This window comes from Anoplopoma fimbria, chromosome 7, assembly GCF_027596085.1.
Source record: "Anoplopoma fimbria isolate UVic2021 breed Golden Eagle Sablefish chromosome 7, Afim_UVic_2022, whole genome shotgun sequence".
Classification (NCBI taxonomy): domain Eukaryota; kingdom Metazoa; phylum Chordata; class Actinopteri; order Perciformes; family Anoplopomatidae; genus Anoplopoma; species Anoplopoma fimbria.
This window is the reverse complement of record NC_072455.1, coordinates 3,569,521-3,597,306: the sequence shown is the minus strand read 5'-3', so window position 1 is coordinate 3,597,306 and position 27,786 is coordinate 3,569,521. Positions and strand designations below refer to the sequence as shown.

Sequence of the window (27,786 nt, the reverse complement as noted above, 5' to 3'; positions counted from 1 at the left end):
CTGAAGTGCAGCAGGTAGATATGGAAGTGGGGATTAAAAAAAAGGAACATTTCTTTGCTTAACACCTTAAATGTAAATGTCATAAGTGACTAAGGAATAACTTTACTTACATTTTGCTCCGTCTCCAGTTAAACTTGCCTGAAGGTTATTTTGTTAAATTGAATTGAAATGTAAATCATCAACACATTAACAACAAAGACCACTGCTGTCACACTTCAATAATTCATTTAATCTCCAAAGGGTTGCTCTGACTTTGTCTTTGTTACACACTGCACACAATAACACACAAAAAAAAAAAAAAAAAACACCTCGCAACGTACAAGGTCGTGCAACATCTAGTCCGGCTTCCAGCATTGCGCACACAGTCTCAATAGATCAATACATAGGCTGTTCGGATCAGGGCTGCGTTTACAGATCTATGGAATACTGTTGCACAAACAAGTTGGGTTGCTTGTAAATCTGCAGGTTCCTTTCAGATTTTCAGCTCTGTGTAACTCCTTTTGAAGAGTTTCAGTCAAAAATGACATTTTTGCTGTATGAAAAAAAAATGACAATCGTAAAAAATGATGAACAAAAAATGTTTTAAAAGAAAAAAGAGTCCTTAGTTTAAAAGACCATGAAACAACCTTTTTTTTTTTCAAAGAAATGGCTTCCACAAATGTGTATTCCCCAAACTGGACACATCATTGAGTTTGTTTTCAGCACAACAAATGCTAAATAAAAGCATAAAATAGACTTTCTCTATAGATAATCTCAAAGGAATTTTTTAAATTATACACAAAAAAATTCACCCAAATGTTGGCTAAATATGACATCTCTTGCTTATGTAAACAATTCATTAGTAGTCTGTAACAACACTAAAATAAATTTAACTTAAAGTTAGAATAACCTTAACATATTTATCATTTTCAGAGTACCATTTCAGTACCAGATATTATTAGAAAGACAGCTATGGCAGTGGAATGACACATAACCACACGGTAGAACATTGGCATTAGATGGGAGATCTCAAGCTGCTGTGGGAGTAATTGTACAACCACTGATGTCATAAAACATTTGTGTATACATCTCTATATAATGATCATTCTTTTACATTTGGTTAGATATTACATTTTATCTACACACTTTTTGTCTGCATACATTTATCATAAATAAAAGATTTTCATTAATAAAAAAAACACTTGTAAACACTCAAAATCTTAAAACACACGTACGCACCCATGCACGCAAATGTCTTTTTTTTTTCCCCATTAAGTTTGCTTCTTCGTAAAGTGCAAGGCAAGATACAGTAAACTTTGAAATGTATGACATACAACAACTTTCGCATCTGAAGCTCACACACACTCTTACACACACACACACACACACACACACACACACACACACACACACACACACACACACACACTTTGTATGTCTCATAACCCACTGAACTCAATACAAACTTGGCACAACACTACTAAAGCCTCTAAGGTTTGGAGCATATAGCCGGCACACTATGGATACAGTAGCACAATCCTACCAGAGCTGAACATCTACGACGCCTCACAGTAATGCTGCCCGATCAATAGTTAGTTTGGGGTTAGTTCAATTAACATGTTAATGACTGAGAAAAATCAGCCAATCCTTTACATGAATGGGGGGGGAAAGCACAGAATTGATCCTTTAGCAGATTGCAACGCTGCTTGAGGATATCCAAGTTAAAGCCTGAAGAATGTGACTTTTTCATGTTTTGATCTGACATGAGTCAAAATGTCTTAACGATAATGATACGGCCCTTTTTTTTTTTTTTTTTTTTCTTTTTTTTTTTTACAGTGATGGAGTTGCATCAGGACAAAATCAACATTTGATAAGTTGCATGAAAATAAATACTTTTCTGTGGTTCTTCGTAGTACTACATGATGCATTTAACGCCATCTGTAGCCAGTCTTTGACTCATGTTTAATCTTGACGAATGAATTTCTTAATTACATCCTGGAATTGAAACCTCACCAGTAATACTCTGACATTTCAAGAAACTTGCATTGTTGTCATATAGAACTTCACAGAAGAACTACGTAAAAAAAAAAATCATCTCTTTTCAGTCAGTAGGGAGTTAGCTTCATGACCAACATCATGACAAAGCACTTGAAGCTGGGGAAACAGCTAGCTTAGCAGTATAAAAAGTACAACAATTGCAAATAATCCTTAATGTACATTTAACACTCTAAGTAAAAGAAAATGCTGTTTAACAAGCAATTGACTGCATAGAATATAGCCTAGCTGTTGCTAGTACAGCATTTGCTGCGAGTTGATTGCTTCAAACACTCAAAAACAAACTCATTTGCTAGAAAATAAGTACTATTAATAAATACTATTTTACTTTTGTCCATATATTGCAGTTTTTTTAAAGCTAGGCTGGTCTGAGAGCTTTCCCTTTCTGTCTCTTTACTGACTGCACAGAGATGATAAAGAAAACAAATCTTTTGGTTACACAACAAATAAGCAAATTTGCCAAAATGTCTGACCATTACTTTAAATAACATTTCTGTAAAACCTGAATAGTAGTTGCATCCAGAACTCGTAAAACGCCGATATTTTTACGAACAGCAGCAGATGAAACCAAGTTAATTTCATGCACTCGTAATGTATGAAATCTTTTTTTTCTTTGTTATAACCTGCTTGGAGAAACCCTGTGGGGGTGAATCAGTTCACTCTCTTGGCAGACATTTAAGTGGGTTTTTTTTCCCGGTTAAATAAGCGCTCTCTCACAGTTAAACCCAGACCAAAGCAGGTTAAAACAAAAATATCCACAAATGCTCCTGGTCGCCACAAACAGGCTAAAAACTCACTATTTTGAGGCGACTTCCAGCCGACACTGTGAGGCAAAGGAAGGCTAAGAATGCATGCAGGGACACACAGAACAGCATCGATTGGCTTTGATTATACGCACAGTGGCAAAGGAGTTTGTCAAAGGGGGAAGCAGCAAAGCCAGCTTCACAGATCACCATTGGGAAAATAAGATATACAAAAAAATATATAATATATTTGTGATAATAATAATAATAAAAGCTTTTAACCACAGACAAGGCAAAAACCAAATATCCACTGACTCGTACTCTTATATTACATATACAATCAGAAGTATGGCAAAGTAGGAGTAATATACTGAGTAGCTGCAATGTTTTAACGTGTTTTTGATGCTTCCTCCTTCTGTAAACATCTTCACAATACACTGGCAAAAAAAAAAACTTATTGAGTCATTTCATCTGGTGCCGTACCTCAAAAATGGTTCTTAAAACCAGTGGGATGACTTTTTCTTTGACTCCCACATGAGACACATTTTTAGACCTTGAAAATAACTGAGTGATGTACCGTACTTTTAAAATCCCACCATCTTTTCATAAGGCTGGATTCCAGATGAGATGACTCGTCATGAAGCATAGCCTCGGATCACACAAGTCAGACAACAGCTGATTAAGAACCACTTTAGAACCACAACAGCAGAACCTTTTGTGAAACCTTATATTATTTATCATTTAACATTATTCACAGGTTAATACAAGTCCACACGAGTACATTCCTCAGTACATTTTTTTTTTTGTTGTTGCAACATTTAAGATATTCCCCAGTTCAGTAGACGATAAGGTTGAGATGTTTCAGTTTGTTCATTTTGTTGCCATTTTCAGTTCTCATGGCAGTAGCAACAAGAAATAAATACTCTTTGATAGTTTTGAGAAAAATCAAAGTCTAAAGGCTGTTCATAGGTTCAGAAATAAAAACGATTTAAGTTAAAGAGAAAAGAATTTAAACATCGTAACAACTTATGATAGATATAAAATAAGATGGCTGCACTCGACATGCAAGGAGAGCACCACATAAACACATTTCTATGTCGAAAACAAACAAACAAAAAGAACGTCTGCAAGAACATTTTTGTTCAACGCCTCCCTTGTACGTATTTTGTTTGATTCGCTGTTGGCCACGGCGACTTCCGAACTCAAGCAGGTAAACGTAACCAAAAGCAGGACGCCAATGGTGAAGCGATGCGATGCAAAGCCAGGCCCCCTTTACGAACAAAACGCAAAAGAAGAAATAGAAGAAACGAGACTCCTCCCTGCAGAAATGGAGGAGAAAGGAAGCAGGGAGGAAATAGCATAAAAGTTGGGACGGTGGTTTTTCCTCTTCTTCCTCACACCTCTGTCAGGCCACTAGGAATCGCGGTTAGAGGGGAGGAGAACAGGAGGGGGTAATCCTCACCCCTGGTTGTCGGGGTATTTAGAGGAGGGGGGGCAGTATTAAGCACCTCATGCAGGACTTCAATTGCCTGAGGAATCTGCTTCACCAGCCCCACCTTTGATATCCCAATTTCCTGCGGGAGAGAGAGAGAGACAAACAAAATCACAATTTGTTGATGATAAATACATTACTTCTGCCAATATGCCTAAAAAGAAAAGACCACAGAGATGCTTTACGTGGCATTTAGTATTTCAGTTCTTTAGTTTTCCATCAGCTGACGTTCCCGGAACTCCATTAATGTCGAATTCATTTTCTATGCACTGGAGCTGCAGTCAATCCATTAATGGATGTCTTAGATCGCCTCAGGACGAACACAACTGAACTGTAGTTTTTCATCATTAACAAAAGGCAACTTTGAGGCATGAGTTTTCCACGGCTGTCATACCGAAAGCAAACAAACAGATTCATAAATGGATTTAGCTCTATATTACAAATGCCTGGATCGGCAAATTGGATCAGGACGTCTCTTAGCTGAACTATAGTTTCTCTTTCTAGACAAAGAAGACTAATTTGAGTAGTTTTTGGCAGCTTGCATACCCACAGCAAACTGGAAAAAAGGACCATAATTTACTAAATGAACATCATGCTGTATTGAAGAAGACTTGAAACTAGAGATTGAGACCATAAACTCATGTTTACAATGTTTACTGAGGGAATAAATCAAGAGAGAAGTAGAGTCATTTTCTCATAGACTTCTATACAACCAGAGGAGTCGCCCCCTGGTGGACAGTAGAGAGAATGCAGCTTTAAGACACTTTTGCATTGACTTCACTTGCAGAACACAATGAGGTGTTTTTGACAGCTGGCATACCAAGGTCAACCAGATGACTGGGAAAAGGATTGTGCTCTTCATAGTTAACCAATCTACCAAAAAAGTCCACATCGAGCCAATTCCCAATCCTGTAGTTCGGTTAGCGACATATTGAAGCTGAACTGTAGTTTCTTCTTCTAAACAGAAGGAACAAATATGGTTTTCTGATGTTGTAAGATCTCTTACCTGAGAGAGAGCTGTTAGACTTCTGCTTGTGGAGCTTCTCCCTCTCCTTCTTCACCTTGGGTATGATCTTCAGCTTCATACTGCTGCTCTTACTGTTGACCCTCACCGAGTCCTAAACAAAAAAAATAAAAGAATAACACATGAAAATGCACCGAGAGATATTCTACAATTTGAGACTGACAGATGGGCTGCGACTATTTAGAACTGAGCAACAGCGCTGACACTGTGGCACTTGGTTGGTTGTTGGACAGACTGTGATAATACAATTTTTTGGTTGTTTTTCTCACATACATACAAACAGACTGCGTTCCCCCTCACCTCCTCGGAGCACTGCATGAGCGGACAGATCCAGTGGATGTCGTCCAGCTTGTGGAGCTCGGCGCTGAGGCTGTTCAGGGTCGTCCGGAGTTCCTCTTCCTCTGGAGAGTCCGACTGTGTGAGGACGAGGAGATCGTTAAATGCATGGATAAATATGAACAGTAGTTTAGCATAAAACATGAACAAACACGCTCCATCCGTGCTTAACGCTCACACACGCTTTGTCTTCTACTCATCTGAAGATGATGTTCATTTTGACAACCTGCGATTATTATGCTAATTCACAGCTTTGCAAACAGCGAACACCTGTTCACCTCTAATCCTGACAACGGCTCGAGCGTGTTGCAAATTTGTTCAACTCATTTGCATATTATGCAAATCATTCTGTCGGCGCTTCGTTTATTTGTGTCTTACCATCACAGTTTCAATAAATCTCAACTCCCTATAAATACATTTAAGCTCACTTTTAAGTCTTTACTTTATATTCAAACCTTAAAATGTTCCACATCTTTCATATATTAGGAGTTTCATAAAATGTTTACAACATTAGTTCTGTATCTTTCGTACATTATAGGTGTTATTCAGCTTTTCAACATCCAGCATTCAGACTGCATTTCTTCAGAAATTTGCATTCTCTAGTCATATTTGCTTATCTGCACAAAGGGCTATTGTGAGCGATGATAATGTTCCTTAACAAGGTAAATAAAGCGACAGCAAACAAAAACTGAACAAAGACAATAATTAGACATAAATTGAAATGTGAGATGGCTTTCAGCAGAGACAGTGGAGAGGAGGAGAATAGGAGGGAAACAAAGACAATAGCAGAGAGAAGATGTGGATGAAATTGAAGAGACGTACCAGTAGTTTTCCATCAAGCAGCATCCGGGTCTCTGCCTGGAGAACTTTACTGCTGTTGACGATTTCCACAGCCGTGCTGCGACTCAGACACTGAGAATACAAATGAATACCTTGATTTATCACCATGAAAGATGTCTGATAATTAAATGTGCAATATATTGCCTGAAGCTAAGGATACAGATTATATAATATGTAATATATAAGTCCACTTATTCAAGTTTGTTTACAAGGGAGTAAATCAATAAAATATAGTAATTTATTATGCTTCTCTTTCTACTGCTTTATTTATTGTGAATATTTTTTTTTTACTCCTGTTTCTCAATGTTTCATCTTTGCTCTTTGACATTTGATCTTAGATTTTCCAACAACAGGAAACTCCTCACAAACTTTCAGATGTATCCTTTCAAAAAAAATGAAAACAAGAAAACAGAGATCTATAATTCAAGAATGAATTTTGTACAGTTGAAACAAGGACAAAAATCTGTGAAAACCTAGTCAAACTAGAACTACTGCAGATGTATGTCTGTTAGACATTTGTGTAAAATTGTCATTATTAGCATTGGAGTTATGCAATGAATAATATGACTAAATACAGGACAAATATACAACAATAAAACTGTTAAATGATCCAATAAATGTTTAAAATTCATCTCATTCTTATATTTTACCTGCATCGTCATTATAATTTAATTCCAGCGTATTTTGACAAATGTCCTTTTCGAAATTCTGCTTTTATTTCACATTGCCTATTTATTTTATGATGTCACCTCTCATCACTCTCAATCATGACAAACCAGTTTGCTGTTTGCTTTTTCAGAACAAAGCTGCAGAACAATCACATGACATGTGACTCTGCCTTGTTTGTTTTGTTCTAATTACTTCATAATTGTACCTGGAACAACATGTATCTCTCACAATATGGAAGGAAAAAAAAATAAAATCACGCTGTGTCCTTGAAGTGACGACCCTGATGCATTTCAGGTTAACAGGTCGTTAAACTACCAGACTGTAAACTGACATGAGACCCCGAGTGTAATGCTGAAAATCTGTACGCGTTACTCCGTCAAAACCAGCCATCTGTCCATCCGTCTGCTCCTCTCGATGTGTTCTTACCTCAGGGGTGGACAGTTTGGCCTCGGTGAGCACCAGGGCGGTGGCGTTGACGGCGTGAGCCAGTTCCTGCTCCACCAGCATGTGGGTCTTGGCTGCTTCGCGGATCCTACGGGAAGGACGAGAGGGGGGAATCATGGATTTGAAACAGGCTGTAATTATTATTGCAACAAGCTGGAAAAAAGGCACAATTATAGTGATTATTCCAACAAGTTGTCTCCGTCTGTTGATGGGACAAAAGACTGGTTTCTTTCTTTGTTTTAGATTTTTTTTGGGGTGACTTTTCTTGTTTGAATCAGGGGTCTGAGGACAGTATGTGATGTATGCTGTAGGGATTGTTTGTGATATTTAGCTATATACACAAAATGACTAGACTCTCCCTCCTTTCAGTTCAATTTTGTAGATGTTTGGAAAAAAACTTGGCAAAGATTTTGACCAGTGAATCAAAAAAACTTTAAGATTCGATTACTCATTTCTCTGTGTTTTTCCACTTAGGTCTATTCAATGAAAGTTAGAATTACCCACCACTTCATGTATTAGTCTCCATCTACCCTCCAAACATCTCCACAAACATTTATTCTGACACAAGTCTTCTCAGGTTGGCAGTTTGTATAAAGAGCACACCTTTTATAATGCTCTCAAGTTTCCATTTCAAATCTCTTATACGACTGTATCTCTGCTTCAGAGACGAGTTATCAAATGTAATTAAAATATGAATCATCCTGAAAGGGGAATTTAGTTTTGCAAATATGATTAAGAACATAATAATAAACCAGACAAACGGAGACATGCTGAGAAGACCTCAGAGGGACACAAAAGGGTTATAAGTGCGAAAAATATAAATTAAAATGTCTCGTCGGTGCAACAGAGAAAAACGTAGCAAATAAGTGAGCTGATTGCGGTGGGATGAACAAATCCCAAACTGTAGAGCCAAACTCCCATCTTCTTAACACAGAAACACACTGATGCAGATCATCAATAAAGAGGGTTGCTGATAAGCTTGTTTCTATGTGTGTATACTGTAAAATATTTTTATTATTTTAGTTTATTTGTAATTTGCACAAACTAATTGACTTGTAAAGTTGGAGAATTAAATCCCAAAAGCATATGTATGAACTATGCTTCTTTAATTGTAGCAACTTCTGCTAGTGTTAGAAATATATTCTCTTAATAATGCACATTTAAGATGTCTCCTTTGTGGAAATCTCCTGTACAGGAAGTGTTGAGTTTCCTTAATGGTACCTTCACAAAGAATGAAGCATTTGCCAAAGTATTATATGATATATAACCTTGTACTTTGTCCCTTTTCCCATCATGTTTTGAAACTGAAAACTGTAGTGAAAGTAACGAAACTAAAACTTAAGTTTACCACTTCCTATTAAAGTTCCAACTTTCTAGAGGTGAAGTTGAAACTCTGTTGCAGTCTAATCCAGTGGAAATGTCTTAGAGGTAACATTAACTACCTTCTTGCTCACCAAAAAGTCAATAAACACATTTCATTGATGACATCTTGGACCTCAGAACTTCATCAGTTAAAACATGTCAAAGCTTTTGAGGTTAAGTGCAGATAAGTAGTTTTTTTTCGCAGCCAAAATGTCTTTGAACAAGACTTAACCCTGCTTCCTTTACAGGCCACAGATAAAACGTTAAGTGCCTCTTACTTGTTGATGAGTGTGTCGGCCACGATGCCCAGCTGCTGAACCTGAGCGCACTCCTCCTCCGTCAGGTACTCCATGGACTGCTGGGAGTTAAGGCGAGGTCTGCTGGCTCGGTAGCTGTCGATCTTCCTTTTGTCCTCCCATGACTTCAGCGTGCTCTCGAACGCCTGGTAGAACAAAGAAACAAGCCATTAATCGACTTTTGTTACTTGTGTTTTCGTTCCTTTTTAATACTGAGACCATTATTATGTTCCCGGAATAGAGGAGGCTGCAGTTTCAGGACTGTATTTCTAGTTTTATTCCACCCAAATTCTACTTTCGCATAGAAGCAGGAAATGACCTCTGAACTTCTGCAGTATAACGTCCCTGTCTCTCGAAAAATCGTTCAGTTCCCCAATGTGAAGCTAACGTCTCGGCCAAAAAAACAGAACGATCGACTGAAAAGCTGAACTCTGTTTGACTTTGTTTTCTACCTTTGCCTTAGCCAACCAATTTCTAAAAGTTGGTACTTGAAAAATGAAAATGCCATCGAATTCAAGAGCCACCTGACACCCGATTCAAGGTGGACAAACTGAGTAGTCAAGGTAGCAATCTGAATGAAGACAAACAAATATGCATAAGAGGTTCCAGTAAACACAGGTAAACTCATGTCTGGATTGAGATAGAAGGGAAAACTTCTTTTTAACTGTAAATTTGAGTTAACTGAGGAAAAAAAATGAAAGATAACCGTTTTAATTACATCTAGATATTAATGAATTATCAACCAGGCATCCAGCAATCCAGCAAAAGGCTCAACATTACTGTCACCAGTTGAATAGAACCAGAGAGCCGACACTCTTCTTCTCTCTCTGCGGTACTTAAGGAGTGAAACCATGGAAACAAACTGCCCAAAAGTGCTCGACTCAAGAGAGCTCTCAAAAAGGGTTTGAGCAGCGTGAAGAGAGAACAAACACAGCGGGTATGAATTTGATTTAAGAAATCCTGAAATAGAAAGGAGACGACCACATGGGCAGAGAGCTAAAGCCGGAGAGCTGAGAGTGGATTTTCAGCTGCAGTATTTATGAAAGAAAGACTCTTCAAGCCGGTACTTTTGCTTTCTATGTGCTTATCGTAGACATATGTACTTTGAAATGCAGTATTAACAGTACACTTAAACATTTTTATACTATCTGCCGGATCTAAATGGAGAGCAATACCTAATTATGGTTAATAAATCTTTTATTATGCAGTTAACTATACAATATGCAGCATAGTTAACTGCTAATAAATGCATAACTAAGTATGTATTATTCCTAACTAAAGAAAAGCAAGTGTTTGTCATTTTAAAACAATTGCAAGAAATTAATAAGGCTTTTATTAACGCTCTTAAGCAGTCTATAAGCAAGTTTCAAGTGATTTAAATGTCCTATAATCTAACAATAAAACAGTTTATGATGCTATTATCAACACTTATGAGATGCTTATAAACAAGTGTAGTAAACATCATTTGTAAAACTATATTATAAAATATATTTTAGTGGGACATTACTCTGTCTCTGGTGAGCATCTGAGCTCGGTTCTTGTGGACGATCTTGACGATGCCGGGCGGCTGGATCCAGGCCTCTCCGTCCACCTGCACAGGAACCCCCTCCTCCCCAAGGATGGTGATCTTCACCTGGCGGCACTGAGACGCAACGGAGCAGAAAACAGCAGCTGTCAGATCAGACCTCTTGTTCTTTTTTCCTTCTGTGCATATAGCCATTTATTTTTTTTTTACCAGCATTACCCTGCTTGACCTCCTCTGTATTCTGCTGTTTGAGCATTTCAGTGGATCCTGTCAAACCTGCACCTTTTAAAGCTACATGAATAGCACCAACCTATACATGGAGAAATGCCTGATGGGACAAAGAAACCTCTGAAATATTTGGTCCTTGTGACTGAAAGGGAAACGAGTCTTTCTCATTTACTAAAAGATTAAAATAAACACCTTTATGTGTAAATATATTCTTGTGCAAAGATATCTGTGTCAGACAGCTGCTAACCCATGAACACATTACTCAGATTGTTTGTTGATCTAAGCATTTAAGTGCTTTAATTAAAAGTTTTTGAATTACTTGAGCTGAATATCTAACAAGATAAAGGGCCCTGATCTGACGGCGCGCATTTTAGCAGCCTGGGGAGGGTTTTAATGACCGTTCTGAATGAGAGTGAAGCGTTTCGCAGGCTGCTTTTGCTTTGCTGAGTGCTTCTGTTTAGGCAACAACAGGGCAGTGCAGTGCTTTGTGCTCAGGGCCGAAGAGTCTCTGATAGAATCTCTGTGAGGCAGCTAAAGGATAATATCTACATGCTAGCATGCTGACAATGACCATCAAGCATCTTCCTATTATCTTAGTTTGACGTTTAAGCATGCTAACATTAGCGCTAAACACAAAGTAGAGGTGAGGTCAATAGGAATGTTATTAGTTTTGCAGGAATTTGTTCATTAACCAAAGTATCGGCCAAGGAGACGGAAGTTTTCATTCAAATGTGTGGTGGTCACATTGAGACTGTAACTGTGATAATAAAGGTATGGTTATGATATGCGTGGGTGTAAGTTACCTGTGCAATGCGGTGGTGCTGCAGGTTGATGACTCTGGACATGGCCATCTGCATGCTGCCAAACACCGCCACCACCTCCAACTTCTTATCATCAAATGACGGAGCTCCAAAGTTCTGAAGACAAGAGTCGAGAGCGATGAACAATGTCCTGTAACTTTTAAATCTGTCAGTTCAAAATAACTGAAACTGCTGTTTGACGTAGCTGAGCTGGAGTAGATGACCATTATGCTACAACACTCACATTGTCCTCCTTGGTGCCTCCCCAGAAGTTGATACCGCCTGCATAGCTGGGGATGTTGAGAACAGCCAAGCCCTGCAGACTCGGCAGAGACATGGGAACACCGTCACACTGAAGAGAGAGAGAGAAGGAGAGGAGGTTAATAAAGGAGAAGAAATACACAAAAAAGAATTCCCTAAATATTCCCCATTCAGACCTCCAGCTGAACTCTCTGCTCCAGGTTCTTGTACGTCTTCTGGACCAGCTCTTTGGTCCCCAGGACTCCGTACCACATCATGTTCTTGGTGCGACTGCTGCAGAAAGAAAAAAGAAACAATGAACACTATAGAATTGTGTTGCCATGGAGAAGAAGCCAGTCAGAGACGCAGTGCTTTGTTGTAGAATTCATTAACAAAATAACGCACCATAGCTGTGAGAGAAGTCAAAAAATGTACACAAATGTGAACTGATTCAAGCACTGAAAAATGTGACTATCTATATATGCAGATGATTTGCCGCCGTATGTTTCTGACCATGTCACATGTTTAACCAGTATTACTGAGAATGTCAGGGGATATTATGTTAGAAGTACATCTAAAAGAGCTGTTAATCCAACAGAAAACACATTCTTCACCATTCTATGGAATAATTAAATAGGTTTTTTTGTGTGTTCATACCTGCATTTTTTAGGGTGCTCATCTCTCTTGTTGTTGAACTCGAGGGAAATCTTGGCGTCCAGGCCGATGCCGAAGTAGTTGTTCATCACGCACTTCTCTGAGCATTGTCTGCAAATACAAAAAAATAGGTAGATTTTTAATTAAAATGTGATAATACATTAATACAAGAGTACATTATTAAGCCATGACTAGTATGTGAAGGACACAGATGGAAATGCTAAAAAGACAAAGACTTACACAGTGTCCTCGCTGAAGGTGACAGTGTGGAGGCTCTCTGGTTTCTCAAGGACAATTGGGGAGGTGGGACTTAAGCTTCCTTGACCTGGACAGAAGAATACATTGTCACTTTCATTAAAAAAAAAACCATCCAAAAACAAATGTAGTTTGCTTTTAAAATGGAATTATCAAAGTTTCTTTAGACAAAATAAGGGCAGACTGTACAAAATCTGTGTTATTCTTGAAGGAATCAGTGGCCTTCAGACCATTTCAGACATAATTCAGCAGTGAGAGTTTCTAAACTACTGATGCTTTTTGAAAAAGTACAGGCAGCAATTTGGAGTTTGTCCCTTCACCTCGTGTCCCCGCTGAGATCAAACCAAAGGGACACTTACGTGGCTCAATATCCTTCAGCTCCTCGCTGTTTTCTCTTTTGATGGAGGACGAGGACGACATCCTCTGGACCTGCGTGTGTCGGTTCTGCTCGTCCACAACTGAAACGACGACATCGATGAACTTAATAAAAAAACCCTCCATGCATGAATGTTACAAAATAATACACAATATCAGGAAAGGAACAGCAGGACGAGGAACACTATAAAATGATTTCCTCTTACCTTTCTCTGCCTGTTCGATGATCTGCCTCAAGGCTTTCTTCAGGCTGTTGGCCCTGAGCATTAGCTGCTCCTTGGATCGGTACGTTTTACCCTCTGAACCCGACTCACCGCCGCTTTCGACGGGGCTCGAACCGCCGCTTTCTTGGCTGGGCACCGAACCTGCTGGCACCACCTGGATGTGACGGGGAAAAGAAAAGGAAACATATTCTAATAGAGCCGTAAAAATAATATCTGTAAAATACATCCTGGTATTTTCCTGTTAGGGGACCTTTTTGTTTCATTCCGGATGTAATCCAGCTCCCTAATGAGATAATTAACATAATAATGCTAATTAATTTAAAGAGCCCTGCAGCATTGTCACATTATAACTAAAGCAGCTGTGTTAAATCAGAAAACGTCACCTCATTCATACGTTTTTAACTTCCTCCTCTAGTGCAACATCTCTCCTTTTTGTTTCTGGCAAATAAAGGCAGGTTAATATTCATTTACAGGCAGAACTGAAGAAGATATCATTCTTTAAAAATGAAACGATGCTAAAACTCAATGCCTTTCCCCGTTTATTGAGCAGGTGCTTGAAATCATACTGACATTTTGAGGGCTGTGTTATTCCTTTTAGAGCACATATATCAACCTGTGAATGAAAGACTCCAAAGGGAGCACGGACACAAAAAGCTGTATGCCGTTAGGTTTTTAAGCTCTGTGAGGAAACGTGAGATGTGTGAATAAAACACTGTTTTTACTACTTCTGCTGTAAAGGCTCAGGTTCTGGTGTTTCAACTGAGGAACACTTTCTATCCTCTGAGCAAACAACACCATTCAATATCTCAGACATGTTGACTTCAACTAGTTGACTTTTTCCCGCCATGTGGAGGATATCTGAAACTGATAATTTAGTGCCTCATTATTAATCTTTACAGATCTGTTCAAATCTAATTTAAACATACAGAAGTCAGAGCTTAGAGCAAGTGACGCCGAAAACTCTACAAAATCATAGAAGCGCAAGAAAAACATATCCAATCAAGTTTTGTATTCCAATAAAATTCAGGAAGAAGGTTTCCCATAAACCAACGGCTCCCAAACATTTTTGACTTGTGATGCTTAAAAACAAAGCCAAGTGGACCCATGACTCCTTGACCAAGTTTTGGTATTTTTCAACCAGTATCCTATTAACCCATGTTTTTGTGTCCAAGTGATTTATGGGAACAACAATTTTAGAAATTGGTCCAGTATTGAGGGAGAGCGCTGCAGTCTGCAAAATATCAAATGTTTCTGATTACATTATGGAGATATAACAGTAGATAGAGAATCAAATCTTCAAATAAATGTCATTCATCCATAAAGTGGTAGATCAGTCTAACTTGCAGTATCATTTTATCTTGAAGGTTTTGGGTTATTGGTCACACTTCAGCTTTTACTTGATATGAAGTATTACAATTTTTGACTGTTGTGAAACTGATTTCTAAAACTATTTCATATTGATCTGAATTTCTTGTTTTTACCTGAGCTTCCGCTTCTTCACTCAAGGCCTTGACCAGGGAATCGAGCTTTTCATTCAGCAATGAACACTGGGAGAAAGAGACAGACAGACAGATAGTAAATTCAGACAATAAAGATAATTTTACTGTTTGTATGGCTTCCTAGCTCACTCCAGAATCATATCAGAGGGGGGTAAATAAGGAGTTTAAGTAAACATCAATAATAGGTTGAAGTTTCTAATTCATCATTTTTGTTCAGCTGCAGTAACACTTGAAACCAGCATGAAATCAATACCTAAACAGCGCATAAATCTCTTTGCAATAATGAATTTCCCCCCAGACGTCAGTAAATTGTCACATTACTATGAAAAATGACAGATAAACAGGACGGATCTCAAAGCGCTGTTAAAGGAGGGGTTTGGGGAAAGCTTGAGGCGCCTCTGCTGGGTGAAAATATTTTCTCTTTCTCTTTTTAAGATTTGGCAAACCAGTCTTCCTCTCAGCATGAAACTGCAGTTTTAAACTTTTATCTGCTGGTGACCGACAGCTGTGCGATTTAGTTAAACCCCTTAACATGTAGTTTACATTTCATTTTCTTTCCTTTGATTAGCTTTAAGGTTGGAAAAATCGTATCTGACAGCATCACATAGTATATACTCTGTATCAGCTTGTTACAAAAACTACAGGATATTTACACTGAGTAAAATAATTAAACCCAAGGACTTCATGTTGTTCATAGCTGCACCAGTCCATCAAACTGAAATATATGTTTTGTATGTATATAAACAGCATTTTAGCCAGAGGAGTGACTTAAACCCTTCTTAAACTCTCATATTCCACCTTTTCCAGCCTCAACTGATCTTTCAACTTGATTCTTAATTCATTCTAATTATTAATTAGATACAAATATGGAGGGAATAGTGGCACCTTACCCTTACACAACTTTCTTTCTCACACACTCTCGCTGCCACACACACACACACACACACACACACACACACACACACACACACACACACACACACACACACACACACACACACCACACACACACACACACACACACACCGCCTACTGGTCCGTGTTATACAAGCTCTTACATAACAGAAACGATTACACACACACATTTACCTTCTTTGCCATGGCGTCTGCCTCCTCCTTGTTCTCTGTGGCTCTCTCGTACGCCTTCCCCACCTCCGCCACAAAATCATTCACCGTCCCACACAGGAACCTGATGGAGAGGAGGGAGAGAGAGAGGAGGGGAAGGAGGGGTGGATGAGGGTGAAGGTCGACATGATTAACGTTGAAATTGAAATGAGTCAGCAGGGTTACACGTTTCAGATTTGGTGATTCACCTTGCAGTCACTGTGTTTGAAGATTAAAAAACACACACACACACACACACACACGCTTTCGTTTCATCACCACCTACCTGCCTGTCAGCTACGTCGCCTCCACACACTCTCTATTTACTTACAGCTGTTACATTGCTGCCGCGTGAGTCAGCAGGGAGGTTTCTCTAAACTGACAGCCCTCGTGCATTAAGCAAATATTGAATCATGTAAAATGAATATTGCTGCAGGATAAAACACGCTCCTCATTTACGAGTCTCGACCCCCCTATTGTGCAACTGTGCTTTCCACTTATGGTGGAGGTGGAAAAAAAATAAATCAATCTTTGGTCATTGCTTAACAACTGCAGGTGGCAGCGTATTGTTAAAAAAGGTTTGTCTGCAGAAGACCATTTTCTTTTGGTTGCCAAATTACAATGGTTGCCTCTGCTGCCATTCTTAATGGAATAACGTAATATATAGCTATAAAGATTCCTGATGCATCTTTTTTTAACACTCCAAGAAAGTTTTCTTCATTTCTTTGAAGAGTGTCTGTTTAAAGAAAAATCTCATATTAGTCCTAAATCCAAACAAGAGAGAATGTTATTTTCTAGTTTTGACTTTATTCTCAAAATGCAAAAAAATAACAAACTTGTTGTAAAGTTGTGAAGTTCAATTGAGGATCATTTCATCAGAAATTGTACTGCTTTCAAAACTGTTTTAAAGCATAAGAAGGAGTTCCTCTCCCAACTACAAAATAATCAATCCAGTTTTTTTTCTTTTAAACCTCCATGACAAAGCAGGATTATAATCAAACTGTGGCACCTGAATGAGAGAGCTTTGTTCTAATTATCTTACTTATTCCTCTATTATGTCAAGAACAAATCATTATTAATGGTTAAAGGGAGCCATTAGAGCCTGACAGCAGTCTCTCTATACTTAATGTCCCTTTAGCTGCCATAACAACAACACATTTATAACAGTAAAAAGCATAATAACAAGTCACAGCCTTATTTATATATATATATATGAAGTAAACTACCTAAACAGCCTGAATCTTGATGCTATGCCAGAGAGAAAAAAGTGGCACAGAGCTTGCGGATCTTCCATGGAAACCTATTTTATTTATATTTCATTCTTGAACTGATTTTCAATTTGATTTCTTGCATGTGTCGAGTTTTTTTCCCCCTTGATCTTTGGCTAATTGAAACCTGTTAAAATTCCACCGTAAGATATGAAAAAAGAAGCATTTCAAACATTTTGTCCTGGTGTTATGTTTGGATGTAAAAGTGTGCCTCGAGTGCGCCTTAAAGTCCCTGAAGTGTTTTTAATGTGCTGCAGGTCTCCACTACAATCAGCAGGGGATAAAAAAAAAAACACACACTGAGCGCTGGAGAAAAGTGCTCCGTAATGGCCGCTAGACTCTTCCCAAAGGAGGACTACTAATGTACTAAAGCACTGAGGATGACCCCTAAATCCTGATTCATTTGTCTCTTTCACTTACACAAACGGAGGGCACTTACTGTCCCCTCAATGTGTGTGTGTGTGTGTGTGTGTGTGTTTGTCCTTAGGAAGCAAAAAAATCAATACTCATTGACCAGACACTCACTTTCTCCTTTTTTTCGGCCTCTTTCTCCCATTATCCCGATTATCTACTTTCCTTTTCCTCCCTCCTAACTTATATCCTGCCTTTTTATTCTCCTCTTCCCATCCTTCTTGCTCCTCCCTTCTACTTTTCCCCCTCGTCACAGTTTTAAATGATATTCAAAGCACGTACTTGGCGGAGGAAATGACGTCGCTGTGTTTGTCCGAGTCCAGGATCTTGGCGAGGTGGGAGGCCACGGAGTCTGCATACTGAGTGATGTGGACCTGAGAGAGAGAGAGAGAGAGAGAGAGAGAGAGAGAGAGAGAGAGAGAGTGAGAGAGAGGGGTGAGGTTCTTTCCTGAGATTATATGATACGACAAAACTCCAAATAGGACTTATTCTTTTTAAGTTGGTCATGAAAAGCCTTTTTTAGCTGCATGACGGCTGTCAGCTGAAAAGTAATGATCTTCAATAAGATAAGATATTAAATCTGTTTAAAACCATGCCATGGAAGAAAGGTGGTGTGGAATTGTGATATTGATAAACTGGAATTATTCACCCACAAAATGACCATTTGTATATCAATTACTCATCCCGAGTGACCTTGAATTCCTTTCTCTCATGCCTCTGCGGTGAACAGAAAAAATACGAAAACGGAGAGCAGTCTTGATGAATTAAAGTAAATTGGGAATTGCCAACAAAGTAAAATTGGAACATCAAAACTCTCACACAGCTCATGCAGTATAATCCAGTCATATGCTCATTAGTTCTTATCGCTAAACTATTACTATTCAAACCACTTCAGAGAGTGTTTTAAAAGTTTTAAATGAAGACTTGCATTATACTGCATTAGTTGTGGGAGAGTTTGGAAACAGATGTTTTCTTTAAGAATTCAAGGTAACACGGAATGAGACATTTATATAAAAATATGGTCATTTTGTGAGTGAAGTATTCCTTTAAGTCACCAAAATGAAAATTAAATGTGATTCTTTATATCATCTCTTCCAAATCTTTTACTCTATGACCCTTTCAAAATGAAGCATCGTCTACTCTGGAATCCTTTTCACATGTTGCACATGTTAATCAGATGTGAGCTAATCCATTTGAGATTTTTAAAAGCTTTACTTCTCAGAATACTTTGTTTTAATCTCTATCAGAGACATCAAGAGGTAAACGTAACTGACATATTAGTTTAAAGTGTGTAGCAGAAAGGTGTCATCCTGATTATTTTCTTCAACTGTAGCTGTATTTAATTAAATTAGGTGGAAAAACAACAAGTCTTCAAAATACTCCCTCAGAGTGATAATATTTAATTCTTAGATTGTCTAGAATATATATTTTATTGGTAGGTAGTGTTTGTGTTTTCAGGTGGTGGTGTTTTTACTCAGTTTATGTGCAAAAAATATTTAGTTTTCCTTATTTTCCTTTTGCTTAAATTCAAAATACAGATCTGCCCTTAGTCAATATCTACGCCGCCCACCGTGGATTCGGTCTGATTGTTTTGGCTGCCAGATGCCGGGCTCAATTGATTCTCAGTGGATGTTTTCCAAAGTAATTTCTTGGAGCTTGCGAGGATCTGGCTGCGTGGGGCTAATTTATGGACACCATCTGTTCAAAAAGCACACAGCTTTCCTGAACGCAATTTACCTGCAGAGGAGAATCGGGGCTGTCGTCTTCTTTCACCAGCAGCGTGCGTTTAGTGGAGGTGGGCACCTCGTACGTCATCACACTCCATCTAGACAGACACACAAGGATGTCAGGAACCAGATAAACATTATTATCATCTTATCAGATCGATTTAGGAGGATAGGACACAGGGAATCGAACACACTGCCTTTATGTCCTTTTCCTATCTGAGATTGTACCGCTGATAAAAACAGCAGAACAACAAAAATCTATAGTTTAAGCTGAGGACAAAGAAGTCAGTTAACACCTCTAGAACACGTCTACGCTTTGTTTAACCTATTTGAATTATGTACTTTTATTTAAAGAAATAGTTTGCCATTTCGGGAAATATTCTTAATCACTTGCTGATAGTCAGCTGAGAAGATTGACGCCACTCTCATGTCTGTACGGTGATAATGAATCTACAGCCAGGAGCCAGATAGCTTGGAGGCAGGAAATGCTACACTGGCTCTGTTCAAATATAACTAAATTTGCCAGTCAGCTCCTCTGAAGCTCACTAATTAACATGCTACATCTTGTTCGCAAGACCAGAAGTTGAAGGACTACTTCTTGGCAGGGAGCAGTGACTACCTTGTGCTCTGCCAAAGATAATTTATGAGGTAAAAGATGCATCACTCTGTGACACCTCAGTATGAGACAGAGTGATACGTTTTCTCTATTGCTGCTAGCGTTGCATTCTGGCAGTTAAACTTTCCTTCATATCATATCAATTACTTTACAGTGTTCAATGGGGACCTTTAGTATTTTGAACAAATTGCTTGTGAGAAATAAGGTGGCAGGTTATAGCTGTTATTTCAATGTGGTAGGTACATATTTAGTCAACAGTTAGGTATATACAAGTATCAGATTAAACTGTGTATTTGGTTGATTTCTAAGTATGTCTTCAAACATCAGCGGCCAATCATGCACTAATGCGTCTTCATGTTAAACTGGCATGATGAGTTATTTTAATGTTGTCTATTAATCTTTCCCAGAGATATAAATAGTAATAAATAGCCTGCAGTACTTTAACCTGATTATCTTTTTTGCTCTGACTAATTCTTGCTCCTGTCTGCTGTCCTTGAGAAGTATAAAACCTTGAGAAACACAGCCTTCATTCCTTAATTATTTTGGGATTCCTACAGCAACTTACTGTATGTGAGGAAATCATCAAGGACATTTTTCCTCTCAGTCATATAGATACTGTAGCTTAAAGCAATTCAGTCCTTGGTTCACCTGAAATGGACTTTGCTTGCAAGTCTGAGGAACATGACAGGAAAGGCCTCAAAGTAAAACAAAGGAAACACCTTGTTGAGAAGGAGCTAAGAATAGCGCTAACAAGTCGCTCCGCTTTCACCATTTCTCACTCCGATCTTACCGGTCCAGCATTTTGGTGGTGGCTCTCTCCAGCTTCTCCAGGATCTGCAGCAGCTGAGCGTCGTCGTCACAGAGGCCTCCCCAGCCCAGAACACGAGCCAGGTCGTTGCCTGTTCCAAGAGGCAGAACGCCGAGCTGGCACTGTAACGTAAGACAACATGTCATCTGCAAACAGGTTGATTAAATCCAAATTTTGATAAAAATCAGCACAAGTCAAATTATTTATGTCTCATCAATCAAAATCACAAAGTATGACACAACAAATGTGTCTGCACATATGCAATACATGTGTTGAATATCTTCAGTTTTTTACTCTAAATTGAATATTCTACAGTAAAACCCAACATTTGATCCTTACAATTTTGCATCACAAATTGTTTGGATTGGTAAACACAGGCACACTTGTTGCAGTCCATACACTGCTATTAAGGGACATAAATCTAAGTTTCCTCCTACAGTTGTTAAAATAATCAGTTTTTCTGTATTTTGGGTTACAAGTGAATATGACAACAGCAAACATGCATTCAAGTGATGCATGCTTCTTTTGTGCCAATCATAAGAAAACACTATTTTGATGAGTAATTGAAGCTTTGGTTTCACTTGTGTATGAATTATGAAATTACAAAAACATTGTGATGTTTGTAATTTATCACTTTTGTCAAAATCTTACAAATCACTGGAATGGAGTCAATACAATAACAAATCTGCCCTCAAAAGGACAAAAAAAAAAAAAACGGCAAAATGTTACAAATAAAGATCATTGTCAGATAATAATTGTAGAACCAAGTCAGGAAAATGTGAGAAACATCACACAGACTGACCCTTGGCATTAACGTGTTAATCTGATCAATTTGACATGACCTGGAAGTGTTCAAACTGATTTGACATGGCACTTATGTATCCAAATTAAGCACCAATTTAAAATAATAACCATGGTATCTGACATTTTATTCCTTAACTCAGATTAATTCCATGAGGTCAACTAATTAATTGAGTTAATCAGTGTATCATTGATTATTTTACCCATCACAACCCTCCTCTCCCCTGTCCTTCACTGACATTCTGTATTTATTGGGTCCTTTTTCTCTCAATCTAATTCCAAATTTTACTTCCTTTTTGGCGAACATGTTCATAAAAGTAATTCGCCACATTTTACAACACTGTTTCCATTGAAATAGTTACCTTGAATATTATATCATCATCTCCTTCCTCCTCCACCTCGTTGTTCTTACCTGTTTATGGAGGTTGAGTTTATCCAGCTCTGAGAGCACCCAGCCCACGCTGCCGTCACCCCCGCACACCAGGATACGAAACGTCACAAACTTCTGGAAAAGGCGCAGGCTGAGGGAGTGAATAGAGTGGAACAGTAGGGGGAGGATGAGGAGAGGAAGAGGAGGACGCAAAGCACAAAATGTTAAGAGTTAGATGTCATGAAAAAGGCAGCAAAATTACAGCATCAGTACATGCATTAAACCAGTCGTGACCAACTAGAAACTCCCACCGGTGAAGCTTTCAACCAGCGAAAACAAAGCCCGTTAACAAGTAGGATTTAAAAGTTTAAAATACTTCAATGGTTCAGAAAGAACTCAAGTACCCGAGCTCTGGTCCTCCGTTCATCAGGTCAAAGACTTGAGCCGGGTTGAGGAGCTGCTTGAACTTGCGGAGGAACTTCACCCCCTGGTTGTCTCCACTTTTGGAGTTGACCAGGACCAGGAGAGGACTGGAGCACGACGCTGAGGTGGCGTTCCAGAAGCCTGAAAGGAAATGAATAAAACAATAGAGTTGTTCTTGACTAAAGAAATTCTTCAACTAACATTAATACAATTTTGTCTACTAATCGATTTGTTGATTTAAATCGACAGATCCGTACAAAAAAGAATCATGCAAAAGCACCACTTGTGTTTACCAGAGATCTGCTCATTAGTTTATGAAAATAAACTAATGAAGAAAAGCATAAAGAATGAATAGTTGAATACAGAAAACTAATAGGGGTCAGCCCTATAATAAAAGGAACAAAAAGACTTGGAAGCATGGAATTGACAATTATCTGTGCGACAGTCGAAAGAGCCAGAGGCCATTTTGCATCGTCACGCCCTCTGCATTGAAAGGTGACATCTGTGAACTTTGAACATACTGTTCATGCAATACAGAAGACCCTGTGTGTGTGTGTGTGTGTGTGTGTGTGTGTGTGTGTGTGTGTGTGTGTGTGTGTGTGTGTGTGTGTGTGTGTGTGTGTGTGTGTGTGTGTGTGTGTTGTGTGTGTTTGTGAAAGAGGTGTCTCACCATCCGAGTCGATGCTGTTAAGTGCAGTGGGAGGGATGATTGACACTCGATATTGACCCAATGGACAAACCTTCCCCATTTGTTCTTTACAGCTGTTATGGACCTGCACACACATATACACACACATATACACACACATATACACACACACACACACACACACACACACACAAACAAAAGCACACAGTCAGTGGTCTCCATAGTAATTCTACATTTCAGTAGAAGCAGAAAGGTCATTACATCCCTCTGAAATCCACCAAATGTCAGTCATGTAACCTTTACAAATACCACTCTGATTCACTTGTATGAGTGCTTTTGTTTGTGTGTGTGTGTGTGCGCTGAGGATTAGACTTATTAACGTGTGTTCTTTGGCCCTAGACACTCGAAAGCAATTCAGCGTTTGCTAAGTGGAACAGAAGAGACAGAATAAAGTCACATCTCTGTTACCGTTTGTGTCTTAGAGGACATTACACATTACACCTTTCTGCTGGATTTTGAAACGAATGCTGTGGTTTCAACTTCCAACCAAAGTGAAGACAACAAGTCAAGAACAATGCAAAGTTTGGGTATCAACATGTCAGATTGTTTGGTGAACAAACTAAAGAAAATGTAATCATATGTATTAATAATCTGAGATATTTCAATTTCTGCTTCACACATTTTTAAGACCAAAAAGCAATAAACTCTGTATATTGGAAACTTCTTGTAAATTAAACCTTTTCTTTTCCAATATTGCACTTTTGTTTAGAATGCATCTATTATTCTGGATAGTAGGTTTGGCATTTAAGAGCTAATGGAAAGTCAAAATTTGGGACATTTAGCTCAGAATTCTGGCTCATTGCAGACATTGTTATTCCTCCAACCAGAAAAATTATTATTAAGGAACAACTGGACTGCCACTGACTCCAATGCCATGGATATCAGTGCATTTATGTCATTGTTGATTTGTGTTCAAACTTTTAAAGGTAAGAAAATAACACTCAGCTAGCAGTGATGTCCTGAATAAAAACAGATTTTACAAGTTAGGAGACAGAATCAATCCCACTCACGATGGCTTTGCACCAGAGGCAGCGCCAGTCCTGCAGCCGCCGCACGCTGCCACAGTTCTTGTCACAGACCACACATTTGGCACTGACCGGCAGGTTGCCTTCCAGCCACTGGTGGGGCATGAACACCTGGGATAAAATATGCAAAAACACCGAGAACGTGAGACATCCAATTTCCTGAGCCGAGGCTCATTTGACAGAAATGATTTGCATGCAAATATCTATGTAAAAACAATGTATCTGCTTTCTTCCTCCTCTATAGTCACAACATTGTTGACATGTTTTCTCTCACTGAATGTTTTGGATCACTCACCCCTTCCTCGTCCTCAATGATGTCGTTTCCTATGGAGGCCAGCGTGGTCCATTTGCAGTTGTTGGTGGAGCGAACTGCACAGCGCTTATGAGCCTTGAACTTACAAACTGCAGAGGACAGAACAATAAATATCACGTTAGACAAACTTGAACAAATAACCGTGGCAATTTAAATGCATGAAGCAAATGAACATGAAGCCCTTGGCAAGTTATTGCACATTCATCACATTGTAATTTGGTGTGTTTTCCAATTTACAGATGGGCAATGTCTAGTGTGTTTACTATAGCGCAAAAAGTGTTGTAGTTAATGCACCCAGCAGATGTCTACTATTTAAATAAATAAATCTCCACCCCTCATGTAGAAAATAAAAGAGCAGAAGAGAATGGAGAGCTTTTAATGCTGCGGCAGAGTTTATTCATGTACATGTTCATTCTTCAGAAATATGGGTGATTTTATTATTATTATTATTCAGTGAGTTTTACCTATCATCTTATGTTATGCATTCTATGTATTTTATTTCATTATTAGTATTCATTATTTTCATATTCCCTATTTTTAGGTTTGTTCTATTTTAATTTTCCTTTATTGTAAAGCACTTTGTGCTATATTTCTTGTATGAAAGGTGCTATAAAAATATTTTTTTTAACGTTCAGATGAATCAAGATGACATGTTGCTCATACATCTACCGCTTTTTCTCAAACTTAAACATATATTTTGGAAATTTGTTGTTTATACTAAATTATATTATATTAGGATCAATCATTAAAAATACATTAAAAAAATAACAACAAATTAATTAGTGGAGCATTTCAATTCCAAACAAGCAACATCCAAATGTTGCTTTTCATTGAATTGAATTTAGCTTTGTAGCAGAAATTTTTCAACAACGTGTACTGACAACTGACCTTTGATGTCTATGAAAACGTTGCATGTGTGTGTTCATGTTTAACTGCTGATATGAGAAAGGAAAGAGGAAAGTTTCTAAGGTGGCTGTATGACAAACCGCCCTGCAATAAGGAGCTATAAAACTACTCATTTACCGTCACATGCTCTAAAGGCTTTTCTACAAAACTAAGATAAGATAAGATAATCCTTTATAAGTCCCAAAATGTGGAAATGTGCAGGATACAACAGCAGAGTGTATAGTACAAACGAACAAACAAGGGAAATAAGTAGAAAAACAACATCAAAACAAGTACAATAATTAGTAATCGCACAGTTTAAGTTAGAGAACGTTCAGAACTCAAGATTATTGCTCAGAATATGTGATGTTGGCTCTCAGTGTGTGTCTTCAAGTATGTGTGTGTGTTAGTATGTGCCTATGTACCTTCGCATGAGAGGCCGTGGGAGGTGACGCCTGGCAGAGCCTCCCGGCAGACGTTGCAGAAGGTCGGTCTGGCGTGCGAGCAGGCGTACCAGTTGTGCATCCCGGAGAAATGCTCCATGTTGAACTGGCTGGCCTGGAAGAAAAATGGAAGGAAAAATACACTTTACCATCAGAACATGAAGCCTGGGGATGGAGAGAAATTGCTAAATTTCATGCTGGACTAAACGGGCCTGAGGAAGTATGAAAACATGGGAAAGATAATGACATCAGAGGTGCATATTATACTTTGTGGCCTTGGGATTGAGACACAAAAAGGATGGAGACAATGATATCAATGCTACAGCTGACTGGTCAAAGAGTTCCATACAGGCAGCATACAGTTAAAATGCAGTCAAACCAAACTCCATATACAAAATATTCTTTACTTCCTTTTTAGAAAGTCTTCAACACTCTTGATATCGAAATGTTGGCTTCTAAATAAGGATGAATTTGGAGAAGATGCATCCAAAATTTGGTCGCACAAACTTGCAGAATAAGATGGGAAAAACACACAAAGTGGGAATATTGCTGCATATGACAATGACATCAATTAAATCTCTAGACAAAAGGTACATTGAGAGCCAAACGCCTGAGAGAATTTCAGCTGAGTTATCACGATCCTCAGCTCTCTTTATAGCCTATTAAAGCACAGGGTCGGATTTTATGAGCCACATTAATCTGCTGGCAATGAGCTGAAATTAAAAGTACAGAAGAGAAACCAGAAGAGGAGGAGATGGGGAGCGATTCTTCTCCATAAAAAAAACTGGAAAAGTGGATACTTTGAGGAAAGAACAGATGGGAGAAGAATTGAGAAGTGACTGTGAGAAGTTTTTAAGCAAAGGATAAATAATTGAGATAATTTCCATATTCTGTCAGCCTGCTGAATAAATAACAATGTGTAAATATGAAGAGTCTGCTGGAGGGACGGGACAACGCTAACCTCGTAGGTTTCCCATTTTTGGACGGATTTCAGAGCGCCGATCCAGTCCTCCATCTCCTTCCTGCTCTCGGCGCATAACATTAGTTTGCGAAATGGAGTTATCACCTGAGAAAGAAAAAACATTTAAACACCAAAGCATGGTTTACATTTTGTCCACATTCTAGAAATGTATAGATAAGTCTGGTTTCTGACCGTGAAGCTGTTGTTGATGTTCTTGGTGCTGGTCTCGGCCACACTGGCGTCCGATAGGTCAACTTCATCAAAGATCAGAGACTGATGGGAGGAAAGAAAAACAAATCAGCTTTTTCTTTTCTTGTCTAGATACTGTACATATAACCACACAATGACACCTCCAAATCTTATGTAAAACATTCTATAGTATTTAATATCAGGACTGTTTCCAACTCCACAGCTCACAGATTTGTATTTGCAACGCTTCCGAATTCCATAAACATTTTGTAGGTTAAAGCTGCTATGATTAGTTCAGTTTATTTGAACAATTATGTGGATATAAAGTAGACACAATAGGAGGAACAGTAATCTCAGTACAGGAGAGTAAAGAAGACTTATCCAGAGCCCTAAAAAAATGGCATTATAACTCTTCTAAGATGGAACAAAACAAACAAAACAGCAATCAAATGAAGAACAAATAGCACAAAGAATATCTATATACACAAAAACTCACATGCAAAAAACAAAATATATATAATGATGAACAAACATCTCTAAAGAAATATGTATACAACCAACTGAGTAAATGGGAAATTTCTTCAACCACATCCAAAAGAGCTGGCAAAGAAGATAACATATTCATTGAATTCAATAACTGTGGACTTCTAAATTTAATTTAAAAAATTGGTGTCTTGATTTGCAAGATAAAAT

At 38.4% G+C, this 27,786-nt stretch overlaps 1 protein-coding gene across 1 annotated transcript in view; it reads right to left on the bottom strand.

Moving 5' to 3' along the window:
* Positions 1-3,136: 3,136 nt before the first annotated feature.
* Positions 3,137-27,786, bottom strand: part of si:dkey-172j4.3 (diacylglycerol kinase eta) — a 64,525-nt gene continuing 39,875 nt past the window's right edge. The window contains exons 4-30 of the mRNA XM_054601491.1: positions 27,097-27,177; positions 26,905-27,009; positions 25,926-26,058; positions 24,598-24,704; positions 24,288-24,413; positions 23,239-23,341; positions 22,550-22,709; positions 22,188-22,296; positions 20,957-21,096; positions 19,561-19,648; positions 18,106-18,197; positions 16,130-16,229; positions 15,023-15,088; positions 13,524-13,695; positions 13,302-13,400; positions 12,928-13,012; positions 12,691-12,798; positions 12,231-12,327; positions 12,038-12,145; positions 11,797-11,910; positions 10,748-10,882; positions 9,223-9,386; positions 7,565-7,670; positions 6,452-6,541; positions 5,594-5,707; positions 5,276-5,387; positions 3,137-4,351 (exon numbers count right to left, since the gene is read on the bottom strand). Coding sequence (XP_054457466.1) covers positions 4,299-4,351; positions 5,276-5,387; positions 5,594-5,707; positions 6,452-6,541; positions 7,565-7,670; positions 9,223-9,386; positions 10,748-10,882; positions 11,797-11,910; positions 12,038-12,145; positions 12,231-12,327; positions 12,691-12,798; positions 12,928-13,012; positions 13,302-13,400; positions 13,524-13,695; positions 15,023-15,088; positions 16,130-16,229; positions 18,106-18,197; positions 19,561-19,648; positions 20,957-21,096; positions 22,188-22,296; positions 22,550-22,709; positions 23,239-23,341; positions 24,288-24,413; positions 24,598-24,704; positions 25,926-26,058; positions 26,905-27,009; positions 27,097-27,177 — 2,967 coding nt within the window. The 3' untranslated portion in view covers positions 3,137-4,298. The remainder of the gene's footprint in view (positions 4,352-5,275; positions 5,388-5,593; positions 5,708-6,451; positions 6,542-7,564; positions 7,671-9,222; positions 9,387-10,747; positions 10,883-11,796; positions 11,911-12,037; positions 12,146-12,230; positions 12,328-12,690; positions 12,799-12,927; positions 13,013-13,301; positions 13,401-13,523; positions 13,696-15,022; positions 15,089-16,129; positions 16,230-18,105; positions 18,198-19,560; positions 19,649-20,956; positions 21,097-22,187; positions 22,297-22,549; positions 22,710-23,238; positions 23,342-24,287; positions 24,414-24,597; positions 24,705-25,925; positions 26,059-26,904; positions 27,010-27,096; positions 27,178-27,786) is intronic.